The sequence below is a fragment of the Geosmithia morbida genome (genome assembly GCF_012550715.1).
Source record: "Geosmithia morbida isolate 1262 chromosome Unknown scaffold_1, whole genome shotgun sequence".
Taxonomy (NCBI): Eukaryota; Fungi; Ascomycota; class Sordariomycetes; order Hypocreales; family Bionectriaceae; genus Geosmithia; species Geosmithia morbida.
The window spans coordinates 575,953-587,361 of record NW_023336188.1 but is presented as its reverse complement, the minus strand read 5'-3'; the positions used below and the strand labels follow the sequence as shown (position 1 = coordinate 587,361).

The following is an 11,409-nucleotide window of genomic DNA, read 5'->3' as shown; positions in this document are numbered from 1 at the left end:
CAGCGGAAACTCACGTTCTTGGGTGACAAGCTCGGGGATCGTGATATTGGTGATATTGATTCAGGATAGCGATAGAGAGTAAGAAATGGCTGCTTTTCAGCTCCGACAATCAGAATACCTTGCATCCTCAGGAAGCCCTACACCAACTCATCAGACCCCGATACCAATACATTTACCCTGTCAGGACCCCAGACTTCCACGCTTCCTTTTTGCTGAACCTCAATATCTTCTCGCAAAATCTTTATCCCACAAAGGAGATAGCTTGTCAAAGTTCAGAAGCTATTCACTCCGTGTCGATAGGAGTTTCCTTTTGCTAAGCCCAAGTTTCATCTCGTCGCCACATCTTTGACACCTCATCATAATGGCGGCCGTGACAGCAAACCCGGAGCTCGTTGACGAGCCTCAGCTTGCGTACGACAGAAAGCAAGACGTTACTGTCATCTCGAAGGCCATCTCGGAGGCAGCCTACTCGCAGGATGATCTCCCGGTCTTGTCCGGACCGTCCGGCTCTTCGAGCGATGCCGGTTTCGATAAAACCACTTGTATTGTTGGCATGGGTAAGCTGCGAACACTCAACTCTCCGGGACCGTCTGGTTTCTGACACCTGCGTAAATCCAGCGTGCCACCTTCCCGGCGGAATCACCTCACCATCGGGTCTGTGGGACTACCTGTACAACAAGAAGACTGCACAAGGCAAGGTTCCCCTGCAGCGGTACAACATCGAAGGATACTATGGCAAGGACAACACACGTGCGGGTATGATGAACGTCGATGGAGGATACTTCCTGGACGAAGACGTCCGCAAGTTTGACCCCTCGTTCTTCGGAATCAACAACCTGGAAGCTTCTTATATGGATCCACAGCAGCGCAAGCTTTTGGAGATTGTCTACGAGTGTCTGGAAAATGCTGGAGAGACCATGAAGGACATCGCCGGCTCAAACACGGCTGTCTTTGTCGGAAACTTCACAGTCGATTACAACCTCATGCAGTCTCGTGACTCCGACTACCTGCACCGTCTGGCGGCTACGGGAAGTGGAACATCCATCATGTCCAACCGCATCAGCCACGTCTTCGACCTCCACGGTCCCAGGTAAGGCCGATCAATACCGGGCTCTGCCCAATCTCGCCTACGTCATTCGTCGCAGCTGACTCGAAATTCTAGCTTCACGCTCGACACTGCCTGCTCCTCGACCATTTACGCACTGCACCAGGCTGTGACCGCTATCAAAAATGGCGATTGCGATGCCGCCATTGTCGCCGGTGCCAACCTGATCACATCTCCTGAGCAGCATTTTGGCACAGCCAAAGGCGGCTTCCTTTCCCCTACTTCGGCTTGCCACACCTTTGATGTCTCGGCCGACGGTTACGCCCGTGCAGAGGCTCTGAACGCCATTTATATCAAGAGACTATCCTCGGCCCTGAAGGACAAGAGCAAGATCCATGCCGTCATTCGCGGAACTGCTATCAACTCGTAAGTTCCGACCCCACCTGCACCTGTTCAACATACATATTCCAAGCGTGGGCAAGATCTTAACTGACATGATGTGAAGGAACGGAAAAACCCCTGGGATCACCCTGCCGGATGCTAAGATGCAGGAGGCCGTCATAAGGAAGGCATACGAAAACGCAGGCTTGTCATTTGACGACACTGACTATGTCGAGTGCCACGGCACTGGTACCCCCGTTGGTGACCCTATCGAAGTCAACGGCGTTGCTGCTTGTTTCGGTCGCCGCGAAGGCGAGCCTCTGAGGATTGGATCGGTCAAAACCAACATGGGTCACGGTGAGGCCGCCAGCGGCTTGACATCGGTGATCAAAGTCGCCCTCGCCTTTGAGCATGGCATCATCCCACCAACCTACGGTGTGAAGGAGGTCAACCCCAAGCGTGAGTACCACACCGAGCTAGAAGCTACCGAGCGTCATCATTTTACTGACACTCGTGGATCTGGCAGTGAAGCTCAAGGAGCGCAACATGGTGGTTCAGTGTGAGAATGAACCGTGGCCGAGGTCCCTGCAGCGTGCCAGTGTCAACTCTTTTGGTTACGGTGGTGCCAATGGCCACGTCATTCTCGAGTCTGTCGACAGTTACATGAATTCTTCTGCTACTCCTGAAGTGTCGACCACTGAGAGTGTGGCAGACGCGGGCGAGGGACAGTTTCTTGTCCTCCCTTTCTCAGCTTCTTCCGGCAAGTCCCTGGAAGCTCGGCAGAGCCAGGTTATTGACCTTGTCGAGAGGGCGGCCGATGGGGAGACAGTTGGTGCCATCTCATCTGAGCTGAGCAAGCGCCAGACCGGGCTGAGGCTGCGCAATTTTGTGCTCGCTTCGGCCGGCTTCAACCCAAGCGTCGTCAAGATCGCGGACAGTGGCGACAAGGCTGTGCCTGGAGCGAAGCCCTTGCCCCTTGCATTCGTCTTCACCGGACAGGGTGCACAGTATGCCACTATGGGTAAGGAGGCCCTCGAGCAAGACGCCGCATTCTTGGCAACCATTCGACAGCTCGATGCTACACTGGCGTCGCTGCCGACTGAGCACAAGCCCGATTGGACCTTGGAGCAGACTCTGCGCGATGGGCCCGCCACGAGCATGATCAACCATGTCACTCGCAGCCAGCCTATCTGCACCGCTATCCAGATTGCGCTGGTCGATCTCTTGAGAAGCTGGGGAGTCACGCCGTCTGCCGTTATTGGCCATTCCTCCGGCGAGATTGCCGCTTCGTATGCTGCCGGTCTCCTGACCTCTTCCCAGGCTATCAAGGCCGCCTATTATCGAGGCTTTGCGGTAGGAAAGCTCCAGTCGCGCGGCACCATGCTAGCTGCGGGTGTGTCCGCTGATGACGCCAACGCCATGATTGAGAAGCTCAGCCTGCCCGAGGTTCGCGTGGCCTGCGTCAACTCCCCAGAGAGTGTCACCATCAGCGGCTCCACCAGCAGCATTGAAGCTCTCCTGTCCGAGCTGAGCGACTTGGGCAAGTTTGCCCGCAAGCTTGAGACGGGTGGACGAGCCTACCACTCCCACATGATGACCGAGATTGGTGACCTTTACGAGTCGCTCGTCGCTCCCCACTTCGCCGAGGAGGCTCCGGCTCCCGACCCCGAAGTCCAGATGTTCTCAACCGTCGGCCACTCGGCTGAATCTCTCGGGATTGTCAACCCCGGAACTAGCATGTCCTCCTACTTCCGTCGGAACCTTGAGCAGCCTGTCCAGTTCAGTGCTGGTTTGACTAGCATAATCAACTCTGGAAAATATCACCTGGTTGAAATCGGACCTCATTCTGCTCTCAAAGGCCCCATCCAGCAGATCCGGTCTGCCGCTAAGAAAGATAAGGAGTCTGCTCCTTACTCCCCAACACTTGTCCGGAAGGAGAATTCATATGTCTGCCTGAAGAAGCTAGCCGGAACTCTCTACTCCTACGGCCACGACATTGACTGGTCCACGGTCAACAACATCTCCAGGTCAAGCAAGACGATCTCTCCAAGCCTTCCATCCTACCCGTGGGATTATTCCAATCCACTTCTGTGGCATGAGCCGCGAGGCAGTGTAGAGCACCGCCTGCGAAAGCACCCTCGCCATGAACTCATCGGAACGAGGACCACGGCCGGCAACGGAATTGAGTACTGTTGGCGCAATATCCCCAAGATGTCTGAGATGGCTTGGGTCCGTGACCACAAACTTGGAGAGTCCCAGGTTGTTCTCCCGGGTGCTGGCTACATGGCCATGGCCATTGAAGCCCTGTCACAGATCCTGGATATCAAGGACAACCTCAAGGCCGGAGTTTCTTACTCCTTTGAGTTTGAAAATGTCAACATCAGCGCTGCATTTGTTGTGCCTGATGAGAAGGATGCTGAAGCAGAGCAGACTGAGATCCACACCGTCATGAACCCGCGGAAGATCTCGACGGCAAACAAGTCCAAGGACTGGTACGACTTTTCCATTGCTTCTTGGATTTCCGGTGTAACTACACTGCACTGCATGGGCAGCATCCGTGTAGTTGAGTCGACCATGAAGCCAACAGATGGTTCAGTTGAGGTGACGCCCAATGGTTACGAATGCTGGCCTATGGGCCGCTGGTACAAGAAGGCAAAGGAGGAGGGCCTCAACTTTGGACCCGAGTTCCAGTCCCTCACCAGCCTGTACACTGATGGAAACCGCACAGCTACGGACTCCATCGGCACGACTGTCCTGGACCCCCCGTCAGCCGCTTCTGCGGGCATGTTCTACGCCATACACCCGATTACTATCGACGCTTGTTTCCAGGCAGCCATCTTCGGAGGTACAGCCGGTAACGTCAGTGCTCTTCGAGCATTTGTCCCAGTGTTCCTCACCAGCTGCACCATCCAGCTACCGAGCGGTGGCGCTGCTGGCCAGAAGAGCGAGGAGATGAGGATCCACTCCCGCATGGAGAAGACTGGTTTTGCCAGCCGCTCTGTCTCCTTTACACTCCGTCTTCCGGATGGCACCCCTGCTATTGACATGCGACACATGCGCCTCAATGCCTATGGAGGAAAGCCGCCCGTGGCAGCGGAGACCAGCATCTATCTCCAGCGCCAACCCTGCTTGCGCATCCAATGGAAGCCCGATGTTCTACGTATTCAGCCGGAGGCCGGAAACGCCCTACGAGAATACATTGCTGACTTTTCGGTCAAGCAAGCCGAGGAAATGCTGGACAACAATGCTCTCGTCGTTTTCGCAGCCGTGCTTGATCTCCTTTCCCACAAGGTTCCCCGCATGGCTGTCCTGGAGATTGGTCAAGAGAGGCAGTGGTCCGCCAAGGATGTTCTCTCGATCCTGGGAAAGGACACCGCGTTCCCCCGATGCAAATCCTGGACCGATAGCACCCTCAACGACGTCGGTGAGATTGTCCTTGAGGACCCCAAAGCCCCTGATACATTTGATGCTGTCGTCATCCCTCACTATTCTGTTTCCAGAAAGGTTTGGAATGATATGCCCCAGGCCCTTGCCGAGAAGGTCTCAGAGAACGGAATAGTCATCACCCGCAAGACAGATGCGGCTGTTACCAGTCTCGACGCTGCCGGGTTTGCCACGATTGAGCTCCCAAGCGATACACTACTGGCTATCCGTGGTCCCAAGAAGACGGGTCTTGAGGACAAATCCGTCCTCATCGTCAAGCCAAACAGCTCATCCTCCTCGATTGACACTTTGGAGAGTGCTATCACAACTCACCTTCGCGGGACGGGTATTTCTCAGGTTTCCAGCAGTACCATCAGAAACATCGGGGAGGTTGATCTCAATGAGAGTGTTGCGGTTGTGTCTCTACTCGAGATGGAGCAGGAGTTCCTTGCTACTATCAGCGCTGATGACATGGATCGCCTCCGTAAGATCACGGACAATGTGACCAGCCTCTTGTGGCTCACGGGCGCCAACATGCTCTCCTCACCCAACCCAGATCTCACACTCTCCCGAGGTCTATCTCGTTCTTTGATGTTGGAGCAGCCTGCCCTGAGATACGCGGTCCTGGATATCGGTGCGGATGCCACCAAGCGAAGCCTAATTGATACGACATGCGCCAATGTATCAGCTGCACTTGCCTTCCGACACGCCATCGACGATAGCGAGTTCATCCAGAAGGACGGCGTTCTCTACGTGAGCCGCTTTGTCCCGGATGCGGAGCTTAACTCGCTCTTTAGGCAGCGTATGGGGACTGAAGATATGAGGCTGGTTCCTTTCGGCCAGATCGGTCCGGCCAGACTGTCTGTTGGCCAGGTTGGTATGACAGACACCATTCACTTCCAGCAGATCGCGGAAAGCCAGACCGCACCCCCAGAGGGGTACGTGGACGTCGACCTCCGCTCTGTGGGCTTGAATGCAAAGGACATCTATGCGATCAACGGCCGAGCTGATACGAAGGACTGCACCGTGGCTCTGGATTTTGGGGGTGTCGTCAAGGAAACAGGCCCCGGAGTAACCCACTTGAAGAAGGGCGACCGTGTTGCTGCGTTCGTGCCCAATCACTTTGGCACCACGGAACGTGTTAGAGTCGAGACCCTCCACAAGCTTCGTCCTGAGGAGGATATGACCGTCATGCCTACTATCCTGGGTGTGAATGTCACTGCTCTGGTCTGCTTGAGAGACCGCGCCCACCTGCGGGCAGGAGAGACTGTCCTGATCCACTCAGGCGCCGGCGCATTTGGTCTGGCGGCCATCAACATCGCCCAGCTGATGGGAGCTACGGTATACACAACGGTTGGATCTCAATCGAAGCGCGATTATCTCACCAAGGAGATGGGCGTGCCGGCCGAGAACATCTTCAACTCCCGCGATGACTCCTTTGTCGACGGTATCATGGCAGCAACCGGTGGCCGTGGTATTAATGTCATCATCAATTCTCTTGTTGGGGACCTTATGCATGCTTCTTGGTCTTGCATTTCGCCTTTCGGGCGCTTTGTCGAGATAGGAAAGCGTGAGTTGATCGATGCTGGCAACCTTGACATGCACAAGTTCCTGCAGGGCTCGACTTTCAGTGCCTTTGACCTCTCTGAATTCTTCTACGCCGAGGATCCCCATTACCAGCAGGTTGTCTATAAGTGAGTTGTCATCTCAGATCTTGCGGTACCCTGTCAACACTCGTTTCTTGTCTTGTTCAAGACTGACCTCCGTACTCCAATAGCTACACTGCCGAAGTCGTTGATCTGTACCGGGACGGCAAGATCAAGGCCTCTCCAATTGCAACCTTCGATGTCTCGCAGATTGGTCAGGCCTACCGTTACTTCAACAACAAGGACAGGATCGGAAAGGTAGTGATCTCTATGGAGAACCCCAAGAGCAAGGTCCCCGTCGCCCCGCCCATGTACCAGGCCGTCTTTTCACCCGAGAAGTCCTACCTACTTGTGGGCTGCCTGGGAGGTCTCGGTCGCAGTCTCAGCCGCTGGATGATGTCGCGCGGTGCTCGGAAGTTCTGCTTCCTTGGCCGCTCCGGGGTCGACAAACCAAGCGCGGCTGAGCTTGTCAACCGTCTCCACGATGCCGGCGCAGATGTTACAGTCGTTCGCGGCGATGTCTCCAGTCCGGATCACGTCCAGGAAGCGGTGGAAGCATGTGCCAAGCAGGGACCCATCGGCGGCGTCGTCCAGGCGGCCATGGGCCTCAGTGAGGCTCTGTTTACCGTTATGAGCAACAAGGCATGGCATACTGGTATTCAGCCGAAGTGGAGGGGTTCATGGAATCTCAATCACTCCCTCGAGGGCTACGATGGAGCTCTGGACTTCTTCCTCATGACATCCTCCATTTCCGGTAGCTGCGGCACTGCCACCGAGAGCAACTACTGCGCTGCCAACAATTTCCTTGACGGCTTTGCTCGATGGAGGAGATCTCAGGGAAAGCCAGCTATCTCTATCGGTCTTGGTATGATTTCTGAAGTTGGCTACCTTCACGAAAACCCAGAGATTGAGGCCATGCTTCTTAGGAAGGGTATACAGCCCCTCAATGAGGAGGAGTTTCTCCAGGTTGTCGACTATGGTCTTTCGGGACCTGGCGGTGACGCTGAATTTGTCAGCGGCAAGCCCACGACCAGCGAGCATGCGCATATCCTTACTGGTCTTGAGTCATACGGTGTGCGCAAGCTCATGGCCCAGGGATTTGAGGTGAACAATGGCGTCATGGATGAATCCCGCACAAGTATCCTGGCAGCTTCTCTCTTGGCAGAGAAAGACGAGCAGGCTGAAGAGAACGGCAACGATAACGGATCGCTCGAGTCTGCTGCCAAATGGTTCAAGGATCTCCCTGTGGGCGCTGGCCACATGTTCACGTCCGAAGCCAGCGCACCGACGATGCTAGATGCTGCGCTGCGTCTTATCAAGAAGCGCTTCAGCAACCTGATCCTGATGCAGCTGGATGCCGTTGACGAGAGGGCGCCGCTCCCCTCATTTGGAGTGGACAGCATGCTTGCTGCCGAGTTTCGCACCTGGTTCTTCAATACGTTCCAGGTTGATATTCCCTTCCTGGACATCATCAGCCCACAAAAGTGTCTGTTCAATCTTGCAGAGATTATTGAGGAGAAATTGCTGGCGAGCTGGGGAGCTTAAAGGGCCCGCACAGGAGAAGCCAGGGTTAGTGACTTTGTACGAAATGGTGGCAACCCCAAGTCTTTCTACGAGCTTAGAGGTGGGCTTTGTAGGATGAACCTGGATGTTGGGCCACAAAGAGACGGATTTCCTATGACGAACTTTAGAGGTAGATTTGATACGTAACCCTCTACAGATTACACATACATAGATTATTATATGCTCTCACACATGATTGACTCCTTTGCGCCCTTGGTTCTTGATAGCATATGTATTGAATTATTTGGAGCTGCTCTTGTTATATATATATATATGTACGGTAACCAGCGAGAATCCGAGAAGGATACAACAAACCAATCCAGTGCAGTTCCTTTCCTTAATACGAACAACTTCATGCCGCCGCCCTGTTGCCCTCACGCACACGTGAATTGTATTCTAGTTAAAAATGGATCATTAAGTTCCTCATAGCTCTAGAGCCTACCTTTCCCGACATTCACGCACTTACACGCGCTTCCATCCGCGCACTTGCTGGTCTATTTGCATATTCACTATGAAAGTCAGGAACCACTCCGAGACGTTCAAAATTATCAATATAGATAGAATATCAGTTCAACTACGTCAAGTACATCTTCATGAATGAGATTGACTACTACATTGGAAAATGAGCAGACTGCCTCTAATCGCTAAGGGACGTGGGCTCATTCCAACCCAATTCAATGATTCAACCGCATCCATCCGGAGTCGTCAGTTATTCAATCGGCAGCGACTCTACAACGACGGATCTTATATAGACAGCCATGAAGAATCACTCCGTGTATTCCAATTTCAACTTAGTACTGGAAAAGACCACCCTTCTTACACTGTATGCAGCCTTCTATGCCGACGTACATGATCGGGAATATCAGTACAATAATACATGCAGGTACATGTAGGCTCATCAGTATTAGCAGGGCAGGCTTTCCTGTTCCTGATCGTAAGTGAACCAAGTCCAGGTCCCGCCACGCGGTATGAGAACGCAGTCATCCTACAGTGAATATGAGCGAGTCAACGAATCGTGCAAGGACTCACGGGAGATCGTGAGGCAGAGCTCCCGGCGGATCTCATCTTCATCGTCTTGGGGAAGTCTCCCAGGGAAATCGGCATCAGGTCATCCTCAAAAAGGAGTTTAGGCTAAGATGGTTGGGAGCCAGTCACACGCAAGCCTAATAACTAGTAGCAATCTCACATTCGTGTGCACTTAGCTAGCGAGATATATCATCATCACCTTCATCTTCTCCCTCTTGCGTGCCACGTTTGGTGCCTAACAATTCGTTACAACCTAGACTAAAGCGACACTGACTCCCAAGTTCAGTATATTTCGGAGAAACTTTGAAGAGTCGAGGGCGAAATTGTGTACTATTCTATCACCTTGCGACTAGATGTAGGTTTGAATCTCGGAGTATTCAGCGTAGTACAACTACTGTGAGTCCTTGTTCAGGGCGGTATATTGGAATTCCTCCTCGATATCTGTAGATGCATACTTGGGCCTTTGAGGCATCCCTTGAACGGCAGCGACTAAAAAGGTGGTGAATTGGTTAGCCATCGCTAGCTCGTCGATCCCACTTTAGAAGATTGGGCGTTCTCTGGACCAACTCACCAAGATCTGCACCCAGGGCAGCGTTCCTGTAGGTCCCGAAAAATCCTACTTGCAAGGTGACGTGATCGGCAAGGGAAGCCAGGTCAATGCTCTTCAAGGCTTCCTTGTCTTCCGAGAAGAAGCTGGCCACGCGCTTTGCTGTCCAGGATGGGTTCTCGTCACCTAAAGAGCATTGGGATCAATATTGGATTTCCTGAATCCTTTTTTCCTATACATCCAGCTAGTCGGTGCGAGACATACCTAGCCAGTGGCCTGCCTTGGGAACCACGGCCACGTCGAGATCGTTTGCTACCCACGAATAAAGCATACGCATAATGCCCTCGTTTCCGTTGCTTGCCTCCCCGCCGACTGCGAGTGCTGGCATCTCCAGTGCGGCTTGTCCCAGGTGGCCTCGGAAAAACTGTGAGTCTGCGTGGACGGTGGCCGCGGAGTACACGCCCATCATGGACCTCAGAAACCCGGGCTTCGAGATGCTGCTGGTGTACCGGTTCAGTGTATCCTCGCTGAAGCTGGTGCCGCCGGAATAGCTACCCTTGTAGAAGTACCACTGTAGCAGCTGCTTCTCCTTTCCGCGAACGAGAAACTCGGCAAAGTCGGGAACCGCAAAGGCAGAAAGCTGTGGGTTTCCGTACAGGTCCAAGAACGGAGCGGGTGATGCGGCCTGCTCGTAACCGAACCCTGGGAAGATGTACTCGCCAAACGCCAACCTCTTCACGACGGCGGGGTTCTTGATGGCCAGAGCAGTGGCGATGCCGACGCCGCTATCGTGGGCGAAGACATATGTAGAGGTTATGTTGAGGAAATCGAGCAAGCCCTTGAGATCGCCAGCAGATGTTTCGCAGGTATAGTCCCCAGTCGACGGAATGCTGGAATCTCCGGTCCCGCGCATGTCCGGGGCGATGACGGTATAGTGCTCAGCGAGGATAGGACCGATGAATTGCCAGGTCAGACTGAATTGGGGGGTCCCGTGTACGAGGAGCAAGGGTGGGCCAGATCCAGCGTAGCGAAAGTGAATGCTGACATCCTCGAGCGCAACGCGGCCATGCTCCCAGTCGTCAAAGTTGGAGAGTCCGGCCTGAACTGCCGCGAAAGGGAACCAAACAGCAGAGAGAAAGCTGGTGAGACGCACCATGATTATGTTGAGTCGATAGCGGGTGGTCAGACAAAACGGTGTAACAGCTTCGGAAGCCAGAAAGTTTGTTTTGGAATCAGGAAGCAGCTGGATGTTATATTCACGGGAAATGCCGACATAGATATCTGCCTTGCCTATCATCACCCTCACTCTTCCTCGAGAACAAGCCGCTTACGGGCGCCGGAGCCAGCAGGGCCATAAGCGCACCCGGCCTCTTGAGCCCTTCCACTGGCTGCAGCGCCCTGGACGGCGTACGTCAGGCTAGGACGGCCCGGATCGCCGAGTGGAAACAATCGTCCCGAACTGCACAGGGGGTAAGCATATATCCACACTAAGCCCTAAACATCCCGGCCCGAAAGCTGCGATGTTGGGAAGTACCGCCTTGGCGCATATGCATGTGTGAACACGGCCCGTCAGCGTATGTTTGTGATCCCTCCGAGTCTGGATTTCGCTACAGGGTCTCTTTACGTGATTTCGCCCGTCGGTCTGTAGACATGTTCCCCTTGACCAATTGCTCGTCTAGTATTCGCCCTTCCTGGAGTCTGCAGAATACCGCTATGCATGCACGGAGTATACATCTCACGTGTTATGCAACGGCCCTGGCTACAGTGGCCGTTACACT

The 11,409-nt window shown here is 53.9% G+C and overlaps 2 protein-coding genes across 2 annotated transcripts; one reads left to right on the top strand and one right to left on the bottom strand.

The window, feature by feature from the left end:
* Positions 1-361: 361 nt before the first annotated feature.
* Positions 362-8,040, top strand: GMORB2_0941 (Acyl transferase domain in polyketide synthase (PKS) enzyme; the record flags this gene model as incomplete). The annotated part of the gene is made up of 9 exons (XM_035462925.1): positions 362-557; positions 619-1,090; positions 1,163-1,471; positions 1,551-1,885; positions 1,953-3,215; positions 3,285-3,918; positions 3,979-5,350; positions 5,453-6,543; positions 6,627-8,040. The coding sequence occupies 9 exons, from the start codon at positions 362-364 to the stop codon at positions 8,038-8,040; spliced, it is 7,086 nt and encodes a 2,361-aa protein (XP_035324349.1).
* Positions 8,041-9,475: 1,435 nt separating this feature from the next.
* Positions 9,476-10,787, bottom strand: GMORB2_0940 (alpha/beta hydrolase fold; the record flags this gene model as incomplete). Its single annotated transcript, XM_035462924.1, has 3 exons — positions 9,476-9,525; positions 9,656-9,817; positions 9,896-10,787. The coding sequence occupies 3 exons, from the start codon at positions 10,785-10,787 to the stop codon at positions 9,476-9,478; spliced, it is 1,104 nt and encodes a 367-aa protein (XP_035324348.1).
* Positions 10,788-11,409: the final 622 nt, after the last annotated feature.